This window comes from Simochromis diagramma, unplaced genomic scaffold, assembly GCF_900408965.1.
Source record: "Simochromis diagramma unplaced genomic scaffold, fSimDia1.1 OVJJ01000216.1, whole genome shotgun sequence".
NCBI lineage: Eukaryota > Metazoa > Chordata > Actinopteri > Cichliformes > Cichlidae > Simochromis > Simochromis diagramma.
The window spans coordinates 16732226-16757477 of NW_024386883.1; the positions used below are offsets into that span (position 1 = coordinate 16732226).

Consider the following 25252-nt stretch of genomic DNA (forward strand, 5'->3'; position numbering starts at 1 on the left):
TGAGCCTAAAACTCAGCCTTCCTACTGCTTTAAAACTGACGTTTCTTCCTACTGTTGGCTCTGTATGATGTCATTAAGAGTTAAGCTGTATGTTTTACAGTCATCACCGGCACACAGCTCTTGACGTGAGCACAGAAGCCCCTCCTACTGCTGTTCAAACCTTCTTTTTGTGAGAAGCAGCCAATCGGGAGGGTTGGCTTTCGGGGTGATACTTATGTAAAGCTTGTCGTGTCAAACTAACCACTAAAGGACTTTTATACATACATTTATACAGCGCTTTTACGTTTCCACACACCCCGATGGATTAATTAGGGTCAGTATCCAGGATTATACTGTCAACCTTTCTCTCAGAAGATGACCTACTCTACCTCCTGAGTGTAAAAAGAATAAATACATGGTGCTGGAAATGAGCAGAATAGGTCCCCTTTAAGATATTTAGCCACTGTTTTTGAAGGCACTAAAACTTTAGATTTTAATTCCCTAAATAAATACTAAACCTCTATCTTGCATCAGAGGTAGGCAAGGTTAATGTTAGTGTGATTCATAAGGTTCAATGTTTCTTGCTGACTACGGTGAATTAAAGATAGACATATTTTAGTACGAGGTGCTCCTATAGAACTTATGTGGTGTAGGGACAGCACCTGGTCTACTGCAATTCTTACAAATGTAGACATCTTTTCATGTATTTGTGGCTCAAAGGTGTGTTTCAAAAAAGATCAAATTACATAAAGAAACTATAAATAAAAAGGCCTGCAGGTAAACACCAATTATATTTAAATATATATATATAACTAACTATTAATCCTAAATGGTGTAGCATAATAATACCACTCAAGGTCACCATCACAGAGAGAAGGGTTTCCAGCACACCTGCTTAGCCGCACAGGTGTCTCCAATTATTGTGGCTGATTAGGCCTGTGCTCAGGTTGAAGGTTTAAGCTAATGGCAAAGCTTCGTGAACCAAAATAACTGGGTGTGTCCTGCGATGTTAAATTTCCACTGTGTTATAGCCAACATCAGGTAATGGAGGTGCTTTTAAAACAATCCTTTCCTGTTCACAGATTTGTGAAGTATAGATGTGGGAAAAGCATTGAAAGCTAGTTCGTGATGCACTACTCAAGGTGGAAACTGATTGTAAACGAAGTTTATTTTCTGTATTTCATCCTTTCATAGCTTTGAAATGTTTTCAAATGGGGGTCAATTTCATGTTGGATCTAACCAGAAAAAGCAATGTGAACTGAGTTTTTATTGTGCTGTTTATGATGCCGCTGTGCTCAAAAAGCCAGTGTTTCAGGCTGGCATAAGTAGCATATTTGTGTGAGGAAACTGAGCCGAAAACAGACTGAAATCGTTCCAACTGGTGGTGTGCAACTTAAGAGTCTGTAAATGTTTTAGTTTCACCGGCCCAAAGAAGTGCGAGCCAACTCGGGAGTGTAACAAAGATGTCAATCAAGCGCAGTCCTCAGAAGGTGTCTGATTGGGAAAGGGAAGCGAAAACGACGCTTAATCTAAAGTTCATCCTGCTAGAAGAATTACCGTATATGCAAGTCATTGAGGGTAGAGTGTTTTGTTGTTTTTGGTCCCTTTTCATGGAAAGGCACAGCACCTTGCTGTAAGTCTGGGTGTGGTTTGATAGATGTTATCTAACATTTCCTTCCAGCAGCAGACAATCCTTTTGTTTGCTGTGTCAGAAGCTGTAAGTCACCACTGGTGTGATATTTTTTATTTTTTTTTTTCCTTAAGTTCTCCAAAGTTAAAAGTTGAAAATCGAGTCGGCTGTAACACCTTAAACTTAAAATGACTCCTAAAGAGGTTTGATGTTTACTCGGATAAAACCTTTTTATTGGAGTAAGAAAGGGTATATGTGACATAAGGAAACTGATAAAGAACCAGGGAAACTTTTTTTTTTTTTTCCTCTAAACCTTTATTTGACCAGAAGCTTCACTTTCTGGTCAGTTTAACAGAACTTCAACTATGTTAAACTGTATTTTACTAAAGAAAAATTAAAGTAGATTTCGACTACAGTAATTTCAACTGAGTTGGCACGATGCTGTCTTCATACTGCACATCTGTTTAAATGCTCTTTAAAAAGTTCACGTCACAGCTGAGGTAAATGGGAAAGGTAAGCAGTGAAATCGCATATCAGACATGGATGGGATGTCTACTTTTCCCCCCTCAGCTAATTTCTCCAAACACCAACAGCTGATAGTTTCACTCCAGTCAGCTGTTTTCAAAAACAAACTTTAACGTGTGTCTACAAGAAAGCAGCTGAGGTTAAAACGACAAGAAAATAGCACACTAATGTCCAAATTAAACGCTCGCTGTTTGGATACATGCAACCACTGATTTAGAGTACCGAGCGCTGTTTTAAAACTGGGTGTAATTATAGGACGGCTAGTGATTTCTGTTAAAGTTAACTGCGGCGCAGTGCCTGTGTGTCGAGGCTGGTATGAAAGTCGACAGCGCTGTTAGTTATTCAAATCCTTTGGCTGAAAGTTGAAATGTGTAGCTTCCTTTCTTACACTTGCTAATGCGGCTAGCTGGCTTTGTTGTATTAGCTGGGTAACCTTCTGGTAAGTGATAGCGTTAAAAAGAAATATGGGGGATAATTTGCCAAGCAGACAGACGCTGCATCCCAGTCATAAACAGAGGCTAGCTTTCCGCTCGCAAGGTTAAAGGGAGGAGTCCCTGAAACCTGCTAACTATCGGTAACCTTCCTCCGCTACTTACCATATGTCTAACTAATAATCGCTGGCTAATTAGCTAACGGTAGCATTGAGCTAGCTGTGCGGCGCTAGCCCCCTTTATGCTAGCTAGCGCTAGCACTTTCCTTTCATCTCCTCCCCCAGTCCCGAAATTAGGTTATAATCTGTAATTTCTAAATGCAGAATCACAAAAGCCGCAAGCTTTGCGAGGGCGCAGAACGTAACTCCTCAATAATGTCAAAACGGACATCGAAATCTCACCTTAATTAGCGATTAAATAGCCTTGTTGCTGCTGTCAATCCCGGAATAGGTTTATTCCCCCGTTTTAATCCATCAGAAACGCTCACAATTCCCATCCACAATGTAGCTGTGCCATCTGCTAAAACATCGTAATCCGGATCATCACAACGACGACTTCGAGCTCACGTCCCGTTGTCTGCTATTTGTGTATTTTTTTTCTTAGTTTTATGTCTGTTTTTTCCCCTTAACAGAGCAGGGTGTCCCTTTCCCCTTTCTTTGTTCTGTAATCCAGTAAAATTGAAACTCATTCGCCTCCTGCTAATCCCAGCCCAACTCAACAACAGCATCTATTGGCTGCAATTTACATACAGGATTAACGGAGCAACCTCTGGAAAAACCCTCAGAGAGCAAAATGTACACGGAAAGGAGAATGTCCTTAAAAAATAATAATAGTGAAACGCGCATATATTTTATTTAGACTGTGGCTATTTAAATCACAGTCTGCCACTTGACAGCAACTTCACACATTACTTTGTGTTTTAAGAAATCCTTCATAGACTGCGTGTAGGTGCTTTGATGCGATAGCTGCGCAGTATCCAAAGTATTTTTAGGATTAGGATCTGTCCAAAGTGGATCTACGGCAGCTACATGGATCTTGTGGCCATGGAAGTTATGCCATAGCTGCAGTGATTGCCCAAAATAGCTCATGTCTGTTTGATATAGGGTAAAGTTCAGATCCTAGAGAAGAGGTGCTTTTCTTTTTTACATTTCCATGCAGGTGTGGAAATATATGAATATTTAAAAATAAGAAAAAGTTTCTAGATTCTGACGAAATGTTTTAACCAGAATTAAAATGTAGTGCCCAAACCTCTATGTAAAGTTTTTCTGCTTCTCTAGCTCCACTGTGATCTGCATATGTAATATACTGTAGAAGTTGAACTGAATTTATAAACTATAATCCCAGTCTTGGCCATCTGTTATGTAAATAGTTGTGAATGTTTAATTAGTCTTAAAAAAAGTCAGTTTTACTGTGACCTTTTAACAGCTGTCGTAAGGTCGTTGGCTTCACTTTAGCTTTAGAATTGATTTTTAAAATGTGAACTCTTATTTTTGTTTTGCTCCACGGTCCGAGACATCAATATCGCTCTGATTTGCCAGTAAGCTACGACCCAGCTTGACCCCTCGGGTCAGCAGGATCAGGTTATTTCACGAGTCACAACAAATGGTAATGAAACCAGTTTTAGGTTTTATGCCTTGCAAAGTCTTGTTAGGTGCACTGGACCATTAGAAGTTTAAAAGTAGAAACATGCCTGTTTAGCCATTAGTTGTTAGTCTATAGTTGCTGGTTTTAAACGTAATTGTTCCCTAATTTCTGCTAGTTTTCATTTTTGTTTTCATTTCATTGGACTACTGATGATCTTACTTCATTTTATTTCTACGGTGTTTATTAATGTTAAGTTATGTATTTTTTTTACACTTATTTGTTTTATGGGTAATATTATTTACATCCAGCTTTATCTGATTTTAGTAAAAAAAAAAAAGGATTGTGCTAGAATGTCTGTTATAGCTTATGCTTTGAAACATGCTATATAAATAGCTGCACTATATTTAATGTAAAGAAAAAAGGAACCAAGTAAATCCAAGTGTAACTTTTTACTTGGTTCCTTTTTTTTTTTTTTTTTTTTAAACACACAATAAATTGATTGGTTACTTTATTATATTAAATATAGATAAAACTGTTCATATGGCTTTATTAATATTTAACGTAATAAATGGTGAAACTTAGGTTTACTTGGTTATTTTTTTGATGCACTGGTTACTTTATTACATTAAATAGCCATCAGCATGCAATCGTTTAACTTGTCCAACCGTCTTAATACCAAGTTTAGTTATACGTGCCCCGTAAACTAACATTAGCTTGACACCCCATCTGTGAGGAAAAGGGAACGTTTCTTATAAAAGTACTTGGACCATTAAATTTTAATCATAAGTTATTTACATTAAATCCATTGCAATCTCACTAGTTTCAGTTACTTTTCCCTCTTAACTGCTGTGTTCAACTCTGTTTCACCAAGAGCAAAAATGACATCTGTGCCTCATCTATGCTGTGCTTTTACAAATAAGTCACTTCTTACTTATTCAAAATGTCACCTGCATAACCAATCAGCCCTCTAGCAGAAACTGGGACATGTGGATAAGCCCTGACATTTGCCAAGGCCAACAAATAAAACTGATATATCTGGAGGCTAGAAATCTAGAGATTGTAAATTAGTGTGCAGCGTCTGGATGTCTCATCTCCACCGTGTGGCAACTTTTCCCTCATGAAGGATTTATTGCCATCTTTTCTCGCTGATATCACTGCGTTTTATTTAATGACAAATATTTAGCCATGCACATTATGGTTGTTGGCTGAATCTCCTAAACCGCCGAGCCCCTAAATCCGACACCACCGCTTTAAACCAGCTCTGCAGAAATATTCCGATCTGCTGCGCTTGGTCTCAAAAACAAACATGCTGAAAGTCGTATAAGCATGAAAGGGTGTGAAATAAAACACCAGCAGCCCTTGCCTGCATTGTTAATATTTAATGACTCAATCTCCAAAACCATCGCAGCAATACTCCAAAGGGTATAAACCCTCCAGCTGTAAAGGCCATGTACAATATCCAGTGGAAAATTCAGGTTTTATTTGAGCTGACCAGTGCCTGCCCTGCATGTGTTCTCAGGGGACACTACTCAAGCCTTTCTGCACACCCCCACCCCACCTCTGTGTAGTGTCTCCTGTGAAGCAATAGCAACCTGTGACCAACTACAAACAGGATCCCCCCCTTAGTTCAGTTTGACAAATGGATAAAAACAATATTTGGAAGACTTAAGAGTATAAATGTTAGAGGCAAATGAAATCCGGATGATTTCGATCCAGGGAAGGATGAACGTAACTTCCCACATTCCCACACTGTTGTTTGGGTTTTAGCTCCTGGGAAAGCCCTTCAGAAGACTTCAGAAAGGGTCAGTAAAGAAATCCAGGGCCATTACAATGGGCTCACACTGTATTTTGTACCATATATAGTAAATTAACACAAAGCCACCGATCAGAGAAAGAGATGTATTGATGCGCGGTCAGACAGTTTTAGACAATGAAAAAGTCTGAAATGGTTCACTGTATTTGTACTACAAATGTCCTGCAACGTCTCCCAGGTTCAGTCTGCACAATGAGTCCACTGATGTGTAAATGGCTGAAAAGCTTAACAAACACCTTAAGGGAGGATTGGTAGTAACATCATCACCATCAGTCCTGTAACAGATGACGCTCTTCATGTGTGTTGGCGAGGGAGGGCGGGGTCTTCCAAGACGGGAAGAGGTTGATTTTGTATTTTATCCTTGGATCAGAAATGACCGTTAAAAGAGCTCCAGTCAACATTTAAACGACCACACTGAACCTAACTTTGTGCTCATCGTGCTTCTACCAGTAGACGTACATTAAGGCGCTTTGGGACCAAATGGTTCTGAGGAGCTGCCTGAGAACTTCATAACTTCAAGGGTGTTTTTCCTGTTTGCTGCAAACAAATGTTGACCAGGCGGTGGCTGTAGAGGAATAGAAATGATCCCACTGTTCAGTAAAGCACGTCCTTCACTGTCCTTATATTCTGTTTACATTGGGCTTATTACACTTTTCCTTATGTATATACTGTTATCATGGTGACTGCTCATATTAAACATGGCCAAGCTTTCAAACGCTCAGGTCAACATCCAGCACTGTGCTGGATCAGTACATACTCGGTCTGCAGACAGGACAGCATTGCTTTGTACTATTCTTCCACCTTCTCTGTCATCTTCTCCTATATTGCAACAAACTGTTGCTTTTGTATTTGTTCAGTGCTCATGTTCCTTTTAAAAACACAAAGTTGAAAAGTGACTGTAAAAACTGGTTATTTTCACAAAGTTGGTAGCAGAGATGCTATTACTATAGTGTAATGTTGTAGTTACTATGGCGAGTGCCCTGAGATGACTTGTTTTGATCTGGTGCAGTGTAACTAAAATTGAGTTCAAATAATTCTGGATTAAGGGTAATGTTTGCTACCAATCCTCATCAGATATCAAGGTGAGACACGAGTCAAACTTCCTTTAAAATAAAAACAAAATCAGGCCATCAGCTCACGTACAGCAGACAGGATTATTACAAAGCCAAGGAGCAAAGTAAAAGTAATAAATAAAACAAAGCGACTGAGACCCAGTTTTTCTTCTCGTCGTCCATCAGTCTTTTTGCTTTCTTCGTCAAAATTCAGCGCAGTCATTCAGACTTCAGCGAATGACAAAACTTCAAATTTTCTAACTAATGTAAAGCATCAAAAGTTGCCACACTGCCAGTTCTCAGCAGTTGTTGAGCTGATAATCTCTTCACGTCCATATCTCTCTTTTTTTTTCTTATTTTTTCCTGTTTAAAGTACTTTTAAGTGGTCTTCATGATTGGCTAATAGGTGCTTTCTGTAACAACACATATATTCACTTGAGACAGAGATTCGCTGTTTTGGTATTAACTGTAAACTGAAATGTTTCAGGCGTCCACCGCAGCATCGGGAGACACGTCGGACCAAACTTTGACGTTTCAGGTGTACTTCAGCACGTCCCAGTTCACTCGGGGTCACGTCAGCGTCCCACTCTCATCGCTTCTGCTCATATCAGTGTTGTTCCTAGGGAAGGAAACGTAAAGCATGTCTTCCTTAAAATGTATTATTTTTATTATTAAATCAATGACTGAAAAAAGGAAAGAATACCAACATCTTGAGCGCTGTGTGACTCCTGGTGGTGAATTCCATTAGCCGAATTTGCACCGTGGACCTGGAAAACGGTCAGAAATGATCATTTTAGTCCTGTTCTTGGCCTGATTGGACATTAGAAGACCTGTTCAGGTGACCTGGGTTTTAACATCTTAAAACGGTCTTAATAGCTACCATTTGTAGGAGACTGATGGGATTTGGTACCAGAAACGTTCTGGTTCTGGCTGCGTGCATGCAGTCTAGGTGGGGATTGAAAGCGTGATTGCATTTGCTGCCTGCAGAGGCCTTTCTGTGGAGTGTTTGCACGTACTCCCTATGTCTGCCTGGGTTTATTCCCCAAACACAAACTAGCTGTAGTATGGATATGTGATTGTGTGGTTGCATGTTTCTCCATCTTGTTTTTTAAAAAATTTTTTACCGGGCTTTTTTCTGGATTCTTCCGCATGGCCTGGACCAGCTGGTCGACTTGTTGGTTGTGCTCTAAGGCGTTCCTCAGGGCTTCCTCAGTGCTGAGCAGCCGTTGGCGCAGACGGGTCACCTCCGAGTCCAGAGCCGAGGGGTCTAGCATCGAGTACCGCCGGTGGTCAGGGGAGGATCGTTCCCGACCCTGAAAGAACCGCACAAGCTAACTGGTAAGTAAGTTAAATCATCCAAACTGTGTTAGGTTTATGGGTTTTGTATATATTTCTTTTGTTTTTAACGCACTTCAAGTACTTTGTAGTGAAACAAGTGCAAAGAGCAGGCTTCTATTACCCATTTTACAGGATTTACATCATGTAGTTTACATGAAACTTTATACATGTGTTTAAATCGTTATAATCTGTTACTCTAATGTAGATAAAGTCATAATAAAATGAATCGATAATACTCAAACCAATCTATTCTTTAAATAGCTCTATTATTATCACTTTAACCTTCAGAGCAATCTATTGACTTTGAAGGAGAGGTCAGAGGTCAAATGTGACATATTTTAGACAGTACTCTGTGGACATGACATAAGTCAAATCCAGATCAAGCTGAAGTATGGATTAGGTCCTAAATCAATCCATTAGTGGGTGAGCAAATTATTTTCCAGGAAATTATTATAAAAATTGAGTTGGGCAAATTCAGAAATGAGGCTAAAATTGACTTTTTGTGGAGAAGGTACACATGTAAGCATGAGTGTTACCTTATTTAAGATTCCCAAATGCTTTAATGTATTTGATAAACAAAAGTGTACATTATGCCCGTCTTATAAAAAATGTTAAAAATTAAAAAGTTATGTTATGTATTTATAATTATAACTTTCCTTTAGAAGGAAAAGCCTCTGTAGCAGGTGCCATAAATGCTTAATACATATTTGTAACTGAATTTAACTGCAGGAAAAAACCCAAAGTGCACAAAGTTTAAAAACTGTTTTGCTTTTACAAAATAAAATAACAGCATGTTTGCTAGTTAGAATCGCTCACCTGAAAAAACAGCTCTAATACTTTCTGTTGCCCTTGAGTAGGCTGATCAATTTGTGAAAACAGTCCATTGTTATAAGTTCAGTTTTGAACATGAAATCTCAGGCAGGCAAGTGACTGTATTTCAGTGCAAATTACCAAACTATTTCTTTACCTGACAGAAAGTCTGGTGTCTTTATTTTAAATGAAAGATTAAACCTTCAGTGTTAAATGATCTTTCCAGGGAAAGTTGAGCATGCTCAACATCCAAATTTATAAAACAGACTGAAATCGAGGGAATTTCAGTATGAAAGCTGGTTACTTCCAGAAATAATGCTGTAAAGTCATTCATGCGAGATGATGAAATGGGAATAAAGTAAACATACTAACAAAGCAAACTTCTCCTCATCATCATCATCATCATCGTGAACCCAAAACCGTCTTTACAGCAGACCAACATGGACTGAAAAGCACCTGAGAATCTAGGTAGGGTAGGTTCACAGTAGGGCTGTGACCAAAATCTCATATCCCTTCCCAGATGCCTTAATGCCCACCTACACCCTGGGCCATCTGACCTCAGGAAATCACATGATAGGGTGGGGCTAGGTTTCCCAATGAGCTCACCTGAAACCCTGGCTGATTGTGACCCACACCCGTTTTCACACCTTGGCTCATGTGATTAGGTAGAGGATCATTAGGGGGTCTATTGTCCCTCTTGGGGGGAAACTCCCACAGGCCTTAAATCTGGGACTGTCCACCATTTGACACTAGAACTGAAGAAGCTTCTCGGATGAGAGGTGAAACGTCTTCAAGCAACTTAAAGAAGTCCAGACGCTTTTCTTTCTAAGCTCCTTAGACTACAATGACCTGGATGACTGAGAACCTTCACCGACATCCCGATTTTTCTCGTCCATGTCAGAATTTTCATAACGAAACCATGTCCATGCTACAGAGGTAGCCCCTCGTTCAGGACTAAGGATTTGTTTTGACTGGTCTTTCTGTTTGGAACTACCTGGTTCTGCCTGATCTTTACTGGCCATGCTGGTATTCTCTGTGCCTGCATCCACGTGGTGACTGTAAACGCCATTTATAGTTACTACTTGTATTCATTTGAGGTAATTTGTTTGTTGCATAGTCTGAAATTTGAGGTTTGAGAATAATGTAGTTTGTCGTCATTTCAGTTTATTTTGAAAAACCTCAACAGGATCTTCAGCTTTATTGTGAAAGGTTTATGTGGAAAATAATCAAGCGGAGCCACACAATGGTTTTACCATCGTTGTTGCTGTCATATCGAACAGTCCTAGCTCACACTGTATACACTGATAAAATTCTTTATTAGAAAACTAGAAACCAGCGAGTTTATTGTCAGTAAATTATCATCCAGGTTATCTTAAGTAAGGCTTTTCAACCAATGTTTAAATTTCATATGCTAAAAGAAATGTGTGCTTCATAGTTGGGACCACTGAACCTGTGAAAACAAATGTATAATCACACAAATCACAGGCCAGGCTTATCAAGGTGCTGATTCTCCCGTATTTCTAAACTTAGTTTTTAACATTAATTTAAATAACAAAAAAGAAAAGCCTCAAAATGTGGGACCGACATGTGGTTTAGTGTTGTCCAATCATTCCACGGTGCTTTGTTCTCACCAGTAAAAGCAGTTTTTCTCGCAGCGTCTTGATGTCATCCTGAAGTTTCTGCTCCTTGACCTTCCACTCAGCCTTGTGGACCTCTCGGCTCAGGTCTTTGTCCATATCCCGGGAATGACGATGTGATTCCAGGAGTAACACCCTCAGCTCATTCAGACTCCTGTGATTTTAAAAAACCACACACACACACACAGAGGGGAAAAGTTGCTTTGTGTCTGTGTTTCTGGTTTCCTGACCTGCAGAAATGCAGTAAGAACTGGACTCCTCAGAGGTGGTAAAAGCACCACAGTTTCCCTGTCAAGGATTATATGAATCACTCGCTTTGCTCAGACCCTGCTCAAAGATCATTATTATCCAAAAGCAATCACAATATGTGAATATGTCAGGCAGACAGGCCGGTGGGAATAGCGTAGGCGGCACTGCTCCTGCTACTTACTCCAAGTATACATCATCTTAAGTACACTGGCTGTTTGCCGACATACTTGCATCAGTAAACCACATTTACACCGGGGAACAGTTTTCTGTACCTTTGCACTGCATGCTAGCCAAAGGTTTTAGCAACTTTAACATGTTTCCTGCACTCGTGGAAATATTTCATCTCAACATAACAGTGTTATTTTCATCTTTCTAAGAAGCGCTCCGGGTGTTTTGTCTGTAAGAACATCTTTTCCGTCTGGTCTAATCGATACATTAACAGATTATGTGCTGTGGTGTAACGTGAGTCTGTTGCTAAGAGGTGTGGCAGGTTTATGAGGTGAGAGATGCATCATTATATCAAAAGTCTGTTCAAAGCCTGTTTTAAAATGAGTGGAAGCAGGGCTGTGGAATTAATCTAATTTTATTTTCAATTACAATTTTGGCCTCCAGTGATCATTAAAACAATTACAAAACTATTACCGCGCCACATTTCGCTTCACCGAGGCGCTCCTGTTTTATCTTTCACTGCAACCCCCTTTTTCCCCCAAATTCTACCAAGCTGTGACAGATTTAGTTCAGTTTATTTTTTTTAAATAAGTTAAATTCTAATCAACATACAAAGACATCTACTTATAAAGGAAAACTTTTTAAAGAGTTTATTAAAATTTTGATTTAATTAAGTCTATCAATGATCTGAATATTGACCAAAATAATTAGAATTTTTCCCATTAATTAAAAAGTCAATTTCATGAAAAGTTGCTTGAATTTTTCATGATTAAAGGAAAGTCCTCCATGATTACTGACAGTACACTTCAGTCACCACAACCTGCAGCTCGTGCGTGTGTGCGTGTGTGTGTGACGTCCGTCCCTCCCAGGTGGGCTGCTCTGAGTACTTCAGAAGCTGCTGATCTACTACTCTACTTTTCCTCGACTACCAACTGTAGGGTTTACAAAGAATCCGTGAAGTGAGCAGCAGTTCTCTGGGTGAAAATGCTTTATTGATATCAGAGCTCAAAGGAAAATGGCCTGACCGCCTGAAGGTGATAGGTGGGCAACGGTAACTCAAATAACCACTTGTCACAATCAAGTCAAACAGAAGAGCATCTCTGAACACATCATGCTTTAAACCTTGAAGCAGATGAGCTACAGCAGCAGACGACCACACTGGGTCCCACTCCAGCCTACTTTTGCACAGGCTCACTAAAATTAGAAAAGCACCGCTTGGTCTGTTCTGAGTTTCGATTTCTGCTGTGACATTCAGATACATATCCATCCTGCATGCTACCATCAGGTTGCTGATGTTGGTATGACAGAGTGGACTCTTTGGGTCCCTACTGTTGCTGATCATGTCATTCCCTTCATGACTGTACCGATTACCCCTGTAATGCAGCGGGCACCATGCCCCAAACCTCAAATCATCTCAAACTGCTTTCTTAAACTTGACACTGATTTCACTGGGATGTGGTGGGATTGTATCATGAATGTGCAGCCAACAAATCTGCAGCAGCTTTGTGATGCTATCATGAACCGAAAGTCTCTGAGCAATGTTTCCAGCACCTTGTTGAATCTGTGCCATGAATAATTAAAGGACGTCTGAAGGCAAAAGATCCAACCTGGTGCTAGAAAGGTGTTCCTAAAGAAGTGGCAGTGAGTGTATGTCACATGCTGAAATACCAGCTTTATCATTGAGGACCCTAATGTATACCCAACTCTAATTAATTAGTGCGGTGGTTCACTAACATCATAATCATGAATAATGTAGGGGCTGCATAATGTCAGAATAATGGAAAACAACTTTTTCAACAGCGCTGCAGAAAAACACATTTTCTGAATGGCTTAATGAACAAAGGAGCGACCCTGCGCCTCTGCAACGATGCACTGACTGCCTTTTACACTTGGGTGGTTAAATAATGACCATATTAAGCAGAGTGGGGTTTTTTTTGGACAGTGTGCACTAAAGGACTTGGATGTTTTGTAACTCTACCAGACTCTTCAGTATAGAGAGGTGGCCATCTGGCAGGTCTTTGTTGGAGATGAAACCTCAGCCAGCTGCTCTCAGTGACTTCAGGCACCGCTTTAAAGGAGGTGCGGAGCGGCCGTATGTGCTGGCACAAAGTCAGATATTTTCATAAAGCTTCTGACAGAAGCACGAGCAGTCATCCATCACTTTAGAGCTGCGTCGGTGTTTCTGCTTTATCACTGGGTCGAATGATGGTGTGAAATGTAAAAAAGGTCTGCGATTCATTACAGACATTTTTTGTTACTCTCAGGTGAAAAATAAAAATCTTTGCTTCCAAAATGTGTGTATATATATACACTATAAGGCATAATGCATTTTAACATAGTTCCAATATGGATTATGAAGCCGGTTATAGCTATTGCTAGTTTCCAACCCATGTCTCTTGTTGGGTTTCTACATTTGCAAACCACAAACAAAAACTACAACATTAAATTACATAAAATGCCACAGAAACTTTTGTCTTCTCCAGAAAATGGAGAAAATGCATCATAAATCAAAACCTCTTAGTATCAGAGTAACTGCAAGAACAACCGGATGAAAAGCAAAAAGGAAGGAGGAGCAGTGCTTCGAGGTCATGCAATAAGTGGTGGTGGTGTCTGCATGTATAATACAATGGTGTCATCCTTCGCTGCTGTTATTGAGAAAGTGCTGAGGCAGAATGTCAAATCAATACAGTCTCCGTGTCAAATTACCTCTCCTTCTTCAGCAGCTCCTGGCTGATGCTCACTAGCTGCCCAGAGGCATCATGGGATTTCTTGGTCATGGACTCTAGCTCTGCCTCCATGCGCGTCTTCTCCTTGGCCAGGGCTTCGGCTCTCTTCTCCCCGCTGCGAACTTTGCCCTCCAGCGCTAAAAACAAATCGATAGTTTGCAACACTAGTTATTAATAACTTTAACACAGCTGTGCTAATCAGAACTGTGATCATAAAGAACTTACTATTTTCAATTAATGCTATAAATGCATTTTAAAATCAGATCAGGCGATCGCATTTGGGAAGGATTCTGACAAATTTCTATATGCTCACTTTTAATTCTATTCCTGCAACGAGCTTCAAAAAAGAGGCACGTTTACCTCTCTATTTCATCAGCTCTTCTTTTAACGCTGCTCTTTTATAACTCTGAAGCTTTTTTCCCCACTTTTGTTCAGTGCAACTCGTTCAGCTCAACAGTATTTTTTTTATTATTTTTTTTTTTATTTCAATATATAGTAGGTTTTCAGTAGTTGCCATTATGGTGATCAGGTGAATGAGGGACAAACAGCTTATTTCTGTGAGACGTTTAATGACACTGGGAGGGAGTCAGAAATCCTGATATCCAGGCTCGTGTCATAAAAAAACTCTGTGAATCACCATAAACCAGCTTTCTCCATCAGGTAAGTAGTTTCCCAGTCTTTTTTGTGAAATTCTACTGAAATGCTGAACTCTTGCGTTTCTGTGTGGGGGGTGGCTCACAACTTCTTGGGTGTAGCCTTGGCAGCAAATGAGCTGCCCTCCCTGCTTTGCTCACAGCTGTTTGATTAAAAACAAGATGAAAATGCGTTTCATAGTTGAATGTTGAACTTGCAAAAGCTACAGTCGAAAAACATGCGTTAATCATCTCAATATAGCGGCGATGGACAAAGATGTTTCAGTTTAGAAAGTGACGAATGTTGTTCTTAAAATGTTTATATGCCCACGCAGTTCATTTCAAATAATGCCATTTCTATTCATCTCTGAAACGCCCCACGTTTTTCTCCGATGATGCCAAGCGAATAAGATAACGACGCAGGCATTATTATTATTAGTTCAAGTCAATCCAGTTTTATTCACAAAGAGCCAAATAAAGAGGCTCAAGGTGCTTTGTATTGTAAGGTAAAGACACCGCAATAATAGTGTTTTGGATATTTCAGATCTCTCGCTGCTGATGTCTAACGTTCATTTCCCCTTACCATCTTCAAAAATCAATTTCTATTTCATTCATAAACAAGTAAAGAAGGTCGTCTTAATATTTGATCTAAACTTTGTGCAGTTTTTGTTTGAAAATTCTTACAGATCAGGGTCATCACCGATGACCTCAGTTTAAAAAAAAAATAATAAAAAAATAAAAAGAGACGAATACAACTATCCTTCGAGTTTTATATTTTTCTTTTCTCGTTTTAAATTATTTACATTCCTTCTTCAAAATGTGTCAATTTGATTATCTGAAGTACATAAAGCGTGCGTTTGGGTGCTTTTGATGTGATGAAACTTATCAAAAGATTTCTGGGTGACGATCAAAGAGTGTAACGGTGAAGAACACGTTCCCCCGCGCGATGAACTCGGCGTGACTGTCGGAAAATAAAGCCTCCAGTCGCCGCACAAACATGCATATTTATTTATTTATTTATTTATTTATTTATTTATTGAGAGAGAGAGCTGACAAGTTCTCAGTTTAAAACCTAAACTTGAAGGAAATGCTGCAGGCAAATATCAAGCTTCGCCTCTCTTTATCCTGAAATGAAACACCTGTACGTGAAAGACACAATGCCTCCGCAGAAACTCAATATTTCAGGATATCTTGTCACGAAAGCGCTGAAAGAACAAAGACGTCGGCGAGCTCGGAAAAGGGCGCTGCGCGCTTGTTTACCTCCGATTTGTGATTTGAGGGCTTCAACCTGGGAAGTGAGAGTAGAGACTTCTTTTTCCCTTTTCAGCAGCTTCTCCATTGTTTCTGCAGAAAAACAACATAGCAGCCATGAGACGCCTCGCTCACAGAACGCGCCGATGATCCAAATCAGTGCAGTGATTTGTGACTGGAGTGCCACAAAGTTTTCCACAGTTTTGTGTTACTTCCTTATCTGTCACTTGGCAGGATACAGTGAAATCCTATGAAGTTATTGGACAGACGCCCTTGTGTACCAGAAGAGCTGCGATATTTTTTTTTTTTTTTTTTTTTTTTTTTTTTTTTTCTCGAGCTTTTTAGCCATTAGACGCTTAAGTGAGATTTATGTAACAAGACAGAGGCTTGTGAGGTCTTTATTTATAGACTGTGACTCAGGAAATCTATTTTATTTCACAAAGACATACGCATAATGAGTACTGGTCAGTATTTAGTACCTCGGAATACATTATAACCTCATATATATAGGATATTTTAACTTGACATATTTTTAACCAGTTTAGGGAACTGATTTGCTTCCTATTTTGTTATTATAAATACAAAGCCCTTTTGTAACCACTAGCCATTTAGCTTAGCTTAGCACAAACAGTGGAAATAACTAGTCTGGCTCGCTTCAGCAGAGCAACAAAATCCACATCTCAGCTTTGCTTGTATGTGGAAATGACTGTCTGGTGTTTGTGTTTTCATGTGTTCCCAAAATAATGGGGAAAAAGTGAATCTGAATGACAAAAACTACCAGCGCCTGCTGAGTAGTTGATGCTTAACTCTCAGAAATGTGTCGGACTAGTCAAAAAACATAAAGGTGTTTTTATGTTGACAAAAATTACAAGATTAAAAGGGAATTAGTGGTGAAAAGCAGATGGAAATAGGCAGAAGTGGTCTCTATACGAATATTATTTTTACAACACATTCTCAGGAGCAAGGAGGGCGGCATTATTCCTAAAATGTTGAGCTCTTTCTTTAAAGTTGTTACGTCCCTTTTTTTTTCTGCCAAGCTTTTAAATTTCTTCTCATCTCTCGAGTGCATACATGGGAAATATGACGAGAACAATGGGAAGTAACACTTTGGGAATCACTGGGAAGTAAGAACAAGGAGCAAAAAGCACAAACGTGATTAAACTAAGAAAGCAGGTCAGCTGAAGTGTGTGTGTGTGTGATTGGTGCGCTTTTTTTCATGAATCTGTAGTCGGGATTAAGATAAACACAAACATACCTTCTATGTTCTGTTTTAGCTTCATCTTCTCATCTGAAATTTCATTATCTTCTATCACCTGAAAGAGGAGAAAGTGTCAGGTGCTGAGTTTGTATCTAAACACTGCAGGTGCCTCTTTCTCCTCAGCCACTCACATTAGCATCATTAGATGTGAAGCGCTCGGCCTGGATGGCCTGGAGCTGGTTGGCCGTCACCCTCAGCTTCTCCTCGAGTTTCTGGATCTCTTCTTGGCTCGCCTCCTGAGCTTTCTGCAGAGCCTGGTAGTCCGTCATCTGCTTCTCTGACAGCTCCAGCCTCTCCCTCAGCTCCTCCGCTCTTTTGTTCTGCTCCATCTGAAGCGTCTCCATATCTGCCAGCCTCTGCTCCGCCTTCTGTAGCTTATCCGTAGCTGCCTCCAGCGCGTGCTTTCCACTTTTGGCTTCCAATTCAGCCCTCCATGTCTGGTTGCCTTGAGCCAGCTGGTCTTTGGCCTCCTGCAGACGAGCGCAGAGGTCCTCTCGTTCCTTTGTCAGGATGGCAGCTTCAATTTTATGTTTGGCCTTGAGGTTCTCCACCTCTAGCTGGTGCTCCATCTTCAGGCTTTCCAGGGTTGCTCTCAGCTCCTGGGTGTCCTGCTCTTGACCTTCTGTAGCGGTATGACTACTGCTCAGTGTTGCCTTTAGTTCCTCCAAGGATCGCTGGTGGTCACTGACTAAAGTGTCAAATTTAGCCTGCAAGAAAAAGTGAGAAAGATCGCTTTTAGGTCATACTTGCTGCATTTGTGAAACGAATCAATTCAAATCATCTAGTAACCATTCAGGGGATAATGCAACCCAAAGATTTAACATGCATGCTTTTAAAAATTTGAATAGTTAACTCTAATCTCATTGTGTGTGATTGTGTCTGGTTGTGCAGACGGCTTGGTGCAGGATCTGCAGTGCTGCAGATGCTCACTGGTCTGTTGTGGTGAAGAGAGAGCTGAACGTGAAGGCAAACCTGTGGATTTATGAGTCACTAAATTGCCAAATGCATTCACTCCTCCATCCAAGTCATTGAATTCAGGTGTTCTAATCACTCCCATGGCCACAGGTGTATAAAATCAAACACATAAGCGTTCACAAACATTCGTGAAAGACTGGGTCGCTCTCAGGAGCTCAGTGAGCGTGCCACTGTGACAGGATGGCACCTGTGCAAGTCCAGTCGTGAAATTTCATCCCTACTAAATATTCCACAGTCAACTGTTAGTGGTATTATAATGAAGTGGAAGTGATTAGGAACGACAAAAACTCAGCCACAAAGTGGTAGGCTAAATAAAATCTCAGAGTGGGTCAATAGATTCTGAGGTGAAGAGCACGCAGAGGTCATCAATTTTCTGCAGAGTCAATCACTACAGACCTCCAAACCTTCAGATTAGCTCAACAACAGTGTGTAGGGAGCTTCATCAAATGGGTTTCCATGGCCGATGCAGCTGTGTAAAGCATGCTACCACTGGACTAGAGCAGCAGAGATGCGGTCTCTGGAGTGATGAATCACGCTTCTACCTAGCAATCCGATGGATGAGTGTAGGTAGGTTTGGTGGTTGCCAGGAGAACAATGCTTGTCTGACTGCAGTGTAAAGTTTGGTGGAGGAGGGATTATGGTGTGGGGTTGGTTTTCAGCAGTTGGACTCGGCCCCTTAGGTCCAGTAAAAAGAACTCTCAATGCTTCAGGATACCAGGACATATTGGATGATTTCATGCTCCCAACTTTGTGGGAACAGTTTGGGGATGGCCCCTTCCTGTTCCAACGTGACCGTGCACTTTTGTGCAAACAAGGTCCTTAAAGACATGGATGAGCAAGTTTAGTGTGGAAGAACTTGACTGGCCTGCACAGAGTCCCGACCTCAACCTGAAAGAAAACCTTTGGGACGAACTAGAGCAAAGACTGTGAGCCAGGTCTTCTTATTCAACATCAGTGTCTGAGCTCACGAATTTGCTTCTGGAAGACTGGTCGGATCTTCCCATAAACACACTAAACCCTGTGGAAAACCTTCCCAGAAGCTTTTATAACTGTAAAGGGTGGGCTGGGTTAAGAATGGGATGTCATATGTTCTTGAAGGCAGACGAGCGAATACTTTTGGCAATATAGTCCATGTTTCAGTTTGTGGTCATACTTTACCTACGACCACAAATGCAAGTGTATTTTCACACCGCTTTAAATGCCTGTTTGAACTTCAAGACTTGGTTTTAGGGTTGAAGTTAGTTAGTTTAGGTTTAGGTTAGGCTGCCATGTTTGAATTGGGTGGAATGTATGGATGATGAGATGAGTGAAGAAGGGATGGACACAGAGAGACTTCTCAAATTACATTTTGATTAGATGTAACATTCTTATTCTTGTTATAGCCACCCTGATTTACCCTTTTTTTCTTTTTGTAAATCCTTTGAAATTTTGTAAGCAAAACTGAATCCTGCTCTAAATGAAGGATTCCTACAAACAAATAACTGCACTGACATGACCACACTACTCTGGCTGACTTGAAGACGGTTATAAAAAACAGAGCAGCGTACCTTCCAGGTGTCCATCATTTCCACGTTTTCCTTGGTAGCCTGTTGAACTTTCTGTTTCATCTCATTGATCTCCACGTTCTGTTTCTCCACGACAGCCTTCAATGAGTCGATCTCCTGCTGGCTTGCTGCTAAGGCAGTCTCGTACTTCTCTCTGAGCTCGCTGCTCTCCTTGTAGTGCTCCCGGCCCACTGACAGCAGCTGCTCGCGCAGCAGGAGGGTCTCTGGCTGGGCGTCGGACCCCTGGGCCGCATCAACACGGTCAACTTTCTGCCAGCTTGCATCAGCCCCTTTGAGCTGGACCTGGAGATTCGTGATCTCGGCTCTCCTGAGGCTGAGCTCCTCCTCCAACTGCATGATGCGGCTCTTCTCTTCAACTGTAGTTTGCTGATGAGAAAGAAAGCAAGAACCCAGCACTGCTTTTGAAAGTTTTTTTTGTTTTTCTAAGGAGAAACATGTTCTTTCTATAAAGTAATTGTATTTACTACAACAGGTGGAAGACCCTGCAACAGACTGTCATTCCAAAGAAACAAAGGTGACGTGACGAAGAGCGGAAATCAGCCCATAAGAAAAGGAAAACGGAGAAATCTATGCAGGTCCTGGAGATGACCAAGTGCATTGCAGAGGATTTACAGTACAAACATGTGACATAAAGTATGTGGACAGCAACAGATTGTTCAACAGTTTGGCTCCCAGTGAAGATGCTACAATGACTCTCAGAGTATTTTTTTCTCATTGGTATTTTTGGAAAAGTTATAACACATAACTGCAAACAAAGCTTGGATGTGTGCATACAGGGTGTAATTTGTTGGGATTTACTGCTGCTAAAACGTGCAGCCAGCGAGGATGATGTCCTAACTAATTTGCCATTAAATGAAAAACCATATCTGATTTCAATCTGGCCTATTTCGCTTTCAGTCTCAACTCTTTGGATAGCGCAAATCAGCCGCCCATCAGCTTGAATTTTATTTTGTGGAAGAGGCGAAGCAGATTTAGAGATTAGGACGGATGATGCACGAATTTTGCATTGGTGTGGGCTGCGTGCAAGAAGACAATGCATGAGGTGCGCCTCCCTTCAGGTCGTTTATGCTGAACGTTCTCCCTCAGACACGTCGGGAAGTTCTAGTAAAACCCTCCAACAAAATCAAAAGAACAAACACGTCCCGGTCACGTTCCCAATCTGATGTGATGCTTCCAGGCTTGGATACTGCAGAGTGTTCAGCTGAAAACTGCTGCTGGTTGGACCAGGCTGATCTGTGTAAGAGGTTGAGGTCCATGGTTAAACTGTACATGTGTAAATCCAGGTGATGAGAACATGACACTTAAAACTCCAGCTGTGCCTAAACCTTGAAGGGGTGATGGGCCAAATTTATATCCGGTATGACCTTCGATTTTTATTTATTTCGTTATTTTTTTATTTATTTATTTATTTTTTCCAGCTTAGGCCCAGAAGTTTATCACCCCACTCCTTTACTTCCTAAGAATTCTGTACCAAGCTACCCGGCACCACCTGGTAGACTTATGCAACTAACTGGTGAACACAGGAGAACATTTAGTGTCTAATCCTAAAATAAAAACTACTTTCAGCTGCTCCCTTGTCACATGGAGTCACCACAGCAGCTAGCAGCTGTTGTTTAGTTTGGCAGAGTTTACGCGGGACGCCCCTCCTGACCAAACGGCGATTTTTGTGTCTGGAATGGAACCAGTGACCTTTTACTTGTTTACTTTTTAAAACCTTAAGGTTTTAGTTGCATCACTTAATATTTAGGAAGATATCCTTGATTTTTAGAGGGTTAGGTTTGTTCTTTTTTGGTTTTTTTATACTTCCACTTGCCTCACTGAAAAGTATCTATTGGTTCAACCATTTTTTTGTGGCAAACATTTTCAGGAGTTGGTGAAAACAAAAATTAAGTCCAAAACAGAGCAAATATCGGCAAGACTTATAAATAAGCCAACTGAGGGCTATTCCTTTCATTTAACTTCTTAAAGAACTCTGACGAAGCTTCATGTTCTTATTTGGGTGCAGATAGCTTCACAGAGCTGCCTGGAGCAGCACAGTCGCTCGGGGCTAAACTGACATTTTGTCAGAAATAACACGAAGCCAACATACAGCAGAGGAAAAACACATTACACAAAGACAGAACAGAAGTTAACTCCCTATCCTGCTGAGGGCATTTGAGATTTTCACTCTTACAACATAAATATGAGTGATGCAACACCCACAAGCTCCTCAAGATTTCCATTAATATTAAGATGTCTGGTAACTTTAATGATGATGAATATCAAAGCAGGAAACTGTGGAACATGTGGACATAAAATCTTGATGTATGAAAATACTGTTGGGAACTTTGTGTTAATATATTTATTTAGTGTAATTAATATAGGTGAAATATCTTTAATAAATTAGGCTGGGGCATTAGCGAGCGTTGCTTATTAATGAATCTGCCAATAGTCGCTCTGTTTTTAATCATTTTTCTGTCTCCGACCAACTCCGTCAGGAAAGACTGGGCTTTTTAAAAGTGCTGAACACAGTTTGCCATCAGTAGCTGACACACCCGTCTACTTATCAGAACTTACTTCTCTAATAATAGCTGCCTTGCTCTGCTTGAGGCCGAAAAACCAAAAATAATGACCAAGGAGACGCTGAAATGCCGAGCATAGAGGACAGACAGCTGGGTAATAATTCTGTGTGGGTTATGCAACCACTTGCAGGGTCATTGAATCTGTTGTTTATATTAAAATATTGACTAAGAGAGCTTTAAGTCTTCTACAGATGGCGGATGGATTTTGCCATCCCTTTTTTTCCCCTTTCCCTGGCTGTTCACAACTGCAGTCACTCGTAATTTTAGAGGAACACCATCAAAACACTGGCACCGGTCAGGGTTTGCATTTCACTCGGGATCAAAGTCCAAATAAACCATCAGAATTATTACGCTGCCCTCATAATAACGCGGAAAGCCTGCACTTAAATGCTAAAGCCATTGTATCATTTCCATCCAAAATAATTAAAGCGAGGAGCCAAAAGGATCAACTTGTCGCTGTCCAAACATTTGTGGAGCTCAGTGTGCAAAAACCAAAGGTGGAAAATGAAAGGAGAGCGCAGCCATTCTCTGATCTTCTAGAAGCAGCCAAGCAAATATAATACAGCAAACCTCAACAGTGACATATGCACAGCTGCAAACATCCTCCACACATTTGTTTCCAATCAGAATGAAAAAGAAAAACAGCCAAAAAAAAAAAAAAACTGAGATTAAGATGGAGGACCTGCTGCACAGTGCACAGATGTTAATTTCAACCCAGATCCCAGCTGACCAGACCAGAGTTACTAGCTGATTCACACCAGAGACGCTGCCTGAGTAGCATTCAGATGACGTCGCACGCACACACACACACGCACGCACGCACACAGAGGAGTAAAAGAGTCTATGCAAGGTTAATGTCCTCAACAGCATCTGAAGTCGATTTGAAGTCAGGAACTGAGATAGCTCAAGAGAGGATCAAAGCCAAAACAAGATCAAATCTTTTTTTTTCCTTTTTTTTTCACCTTGGTTCTCTTACCCAACCTCAAGGATACCGCTTCATGAGTGCATCTTCCCTGTTGGCAGAAGCAGACCTTACTGCATATACGAATCCAAGCATTTCAAAGTGTTTTGTTATCTTTTGATGGCTGAAAATTGAAAGCTTGCGCGGTTTGATTTGTGATACCGCGGTCTATTATTAAAGAGCCTGTCTACGTGGAGCGCAGCGCTGCATGTCAAAGTGGTGTAAAGGACGTCCTTTGCGGCGCCGACTAAAATGGGCGGCACCGCCTATGATTTGTCTTGAAAAATTTATCGAAGCGTCCGTAATGGATCCCCTAAATAATTTAGCGACTTCTCGTGTGTTACTAATTACATAACTGCTCAAAAATTGGTGTGGCGCCTGGGGAGATTCATCCTCCACAGCTTAAGTGGAAGGGGGCCGTTTCGAGTGATACGTCCCGACGTCTCAAAGTGCAGCAGGCGACAGATCTGAAAGCCAGCTTTGGATTTAAAGGGGGGGGAAAAAACACCATTTAAATAAAAATTAATGGCAGCTAATTGCAACATTTAGACAAAAGAAAAGCTGAAGCAGCTGCGAGCCTCGGTTTTCTGATTACAAGCGATGGAATGAAGCAGAGGAAGGCCCAGATAAAGCCAGTCTGGTTAATGATCATGTGTAATGTGAAGAGCTGTGACCAACACCCACTATCATTTTAAGTAAATAACAAACTTCATATTTCCACTACTTTCCCATCTATTTCTAAATATTAAAGCTGGTAATATTCCATAGATACATTATTGATTATAAACAAATCCATGAAAAGACCAAAACCAGATCTACTAAGACCTTATTTATCCTGGGTTTGAGTTAGGTGGGAGCTGATATAACAGCCATGACTGACACAAACTGTGCTTTTTTTCAGTTTGATTCACATTAAAAGGCTTAAAAAAATACGTATGTTGCATGCATGTACTATTCACATTAAGAGATTGCAAACTAGAGACTACAGAAAACGTCTGAAAAGTGAAGCCATTCTCCCCGCTTGCTCTGGTTGTTAAAAGAAGCCCAGATGTATAGATGTCTGTGGGGAAAATGTCTCTACTTCTCACTTAAACTCATCACAAAAGTGTTTACTGAGGTCAGAGGTCAAGGTCTCAGGTGAGAGCTTTGTACAACACAGACCTCATTACAGTTGCAAAAGGAAGGAATCCATTGTGATTTATTATTGCAATTTATCACCATATGATCGTGCAACGACCCCCTCGATCATTACGTGCAGTTTCACTGATCAGGCTAGCAAGCTGAGCCATCAATGAAGCAAAACTGTGTATGCACAGTTTAAGTACAGGGAGAAAAGTCAAAGTTACCAGACTCTTTAAAGAGGTTTTTACTGGATTTGACCGCTTATTAAATAGATCCCACTGAAAATTAAAGTGCTTAAAGCCATTAAAGAAGGCTTCATGCCCACATGACAACAAGTGGGCTGCAATGGGAAAGGTTTGGACCATGTAACTGCAAAGAGGCCCTGCTTTGCATTGTTATTTATATTTTTATAAATACATTTTTATGTTAACCCCTGAAGCTAGTTCTTTTCCAGATTCTAACAGTACTTAGTTTGATTTTACAAAGATAGTTAAGTATGTTAACTTTTTTTAAATGAGTCAAGCCATCAGTGGAACCAAAAGTTTGGGCCTGTTTGTCTCTCTTCTGCTTGTTGGTTTTGGTCTTTTTTTTATGGGATTTGGACTAAACATCAGCCTAATCCATTAAACTACAACACTTCACTCAGCTTGCTACACTCATTACAAGTCTCAACCACAGAGTTATGAGTCATTTCAAATTATTCTGGTGAGGTTATCCTCATATTTTATTCTGTGACTGTTGTGGAGTTCACACCTGTACCTGTTAGCAAGCGTCTGCATGCTGGGGGCCTATCCTCCTGCCCATAATACTTGTAGTGTAGTCACATGGGGCCGGTATGCTGACACGTACTGACTGTAAGTATGTTTTGCATATATCTAAACTACATTTGGACACAGCCACAGGTGGGATATGTGAGTTATCATCAACAGAGAAGCAAACAGGTGCAGAAGCGCACGGGACAGTGGCCACAGGCAAAGGTTTGCTT

The 25252-nt window shown here is 40.6% G+C and overlaps 2 protein-coding genes and 1 long non-coding RNA gene across 11 annotated transcripts in view; 1 reads left to right on the forward strand and 2 right to left on the reverse strand.

The window, feature by feature from the left end:
• gtf2ird1 (GTF2I repeat domain containing 1) overlaps positions 1-3345 on the reverse strand; it is a 44230-nt gene extending 40885 nt beyond the window's left edge. For 3 of the 6 annotated variants that reach the window (XR_005695929.1, XR_005695928.1, XM_040032505.1), the window contains exon 1: positions 2967-3344. The gene's annotated coding sequence lies outside the window, so the exon portion shown is untranslated. Of the gene's footprint in view, positions 1-2966 lie in introns of all 6 variants that reach the window. The other 3 variants (XM_040032506.1, XM_040032503.1, XM_040032504.1) reach the window with 3 other exon arrangements.
• On the forward strand, positions 758-22852 carry LOC120733970. Of its 2 annotated transcripts, none has more exons than XR_005695931.1 (3): positions 758-1020; positions 8178-8352; positions 19701-22852. It is a non-coding gene; the product is annotated as an uncharacterized LOC120733970 (long non-coding RNA). The 2 variants fall into 2 exon arrangements; XR_005695930.1 differs by having other exon boundaries at positions 760-1020; positions 20096-22852.
• clip2 (CAP-GLY domain containing linker protein 2) overlaps positions 5514-25252 on the reverse strand; it is a 52229-nt gene continuing 32490 nt past the window's right edge. For 2 of the 3 annotated variants that reach the window (XM_040032499.1, XM_040032502.1), the window contains 9 exons: positions 19606-19989; positions 17215-17790; positions 17081-17138; positions 15835-15918; positions 13923-14079; positions 10794-10953; positions 8139-8327; positions 7722-7781; positions 5514-7633 (listed from right to left, as the gene is read on the reverse strand). In XM_040032499.1, the coding sequence (XP_039888433.1) occupies positions 7622-7633; positions 7722-7781; positions 8139-8327; positions 10794-10953; positions 13923-14079; positions 15835-15918; positions 17081-17138; positions 17215-17790; positions 19606-19989 (1680 nt within the window). In that variant the 3' untranslated portion in view covers positions 5514-7621. Of the gene's footprint in view, positions 7634-7721; positions 7782-8138; positions 8328-10793; positions 10954-13922; positions 14080-15834; positions 15919-17080; positions 17139-17214; positions 17791-19605; positions 19990-23146; positions 23198-25252 lie in introns of all 3 variants that reach the window. The other variant, XM_040032501.1, reaches the window with a different exon arrangement.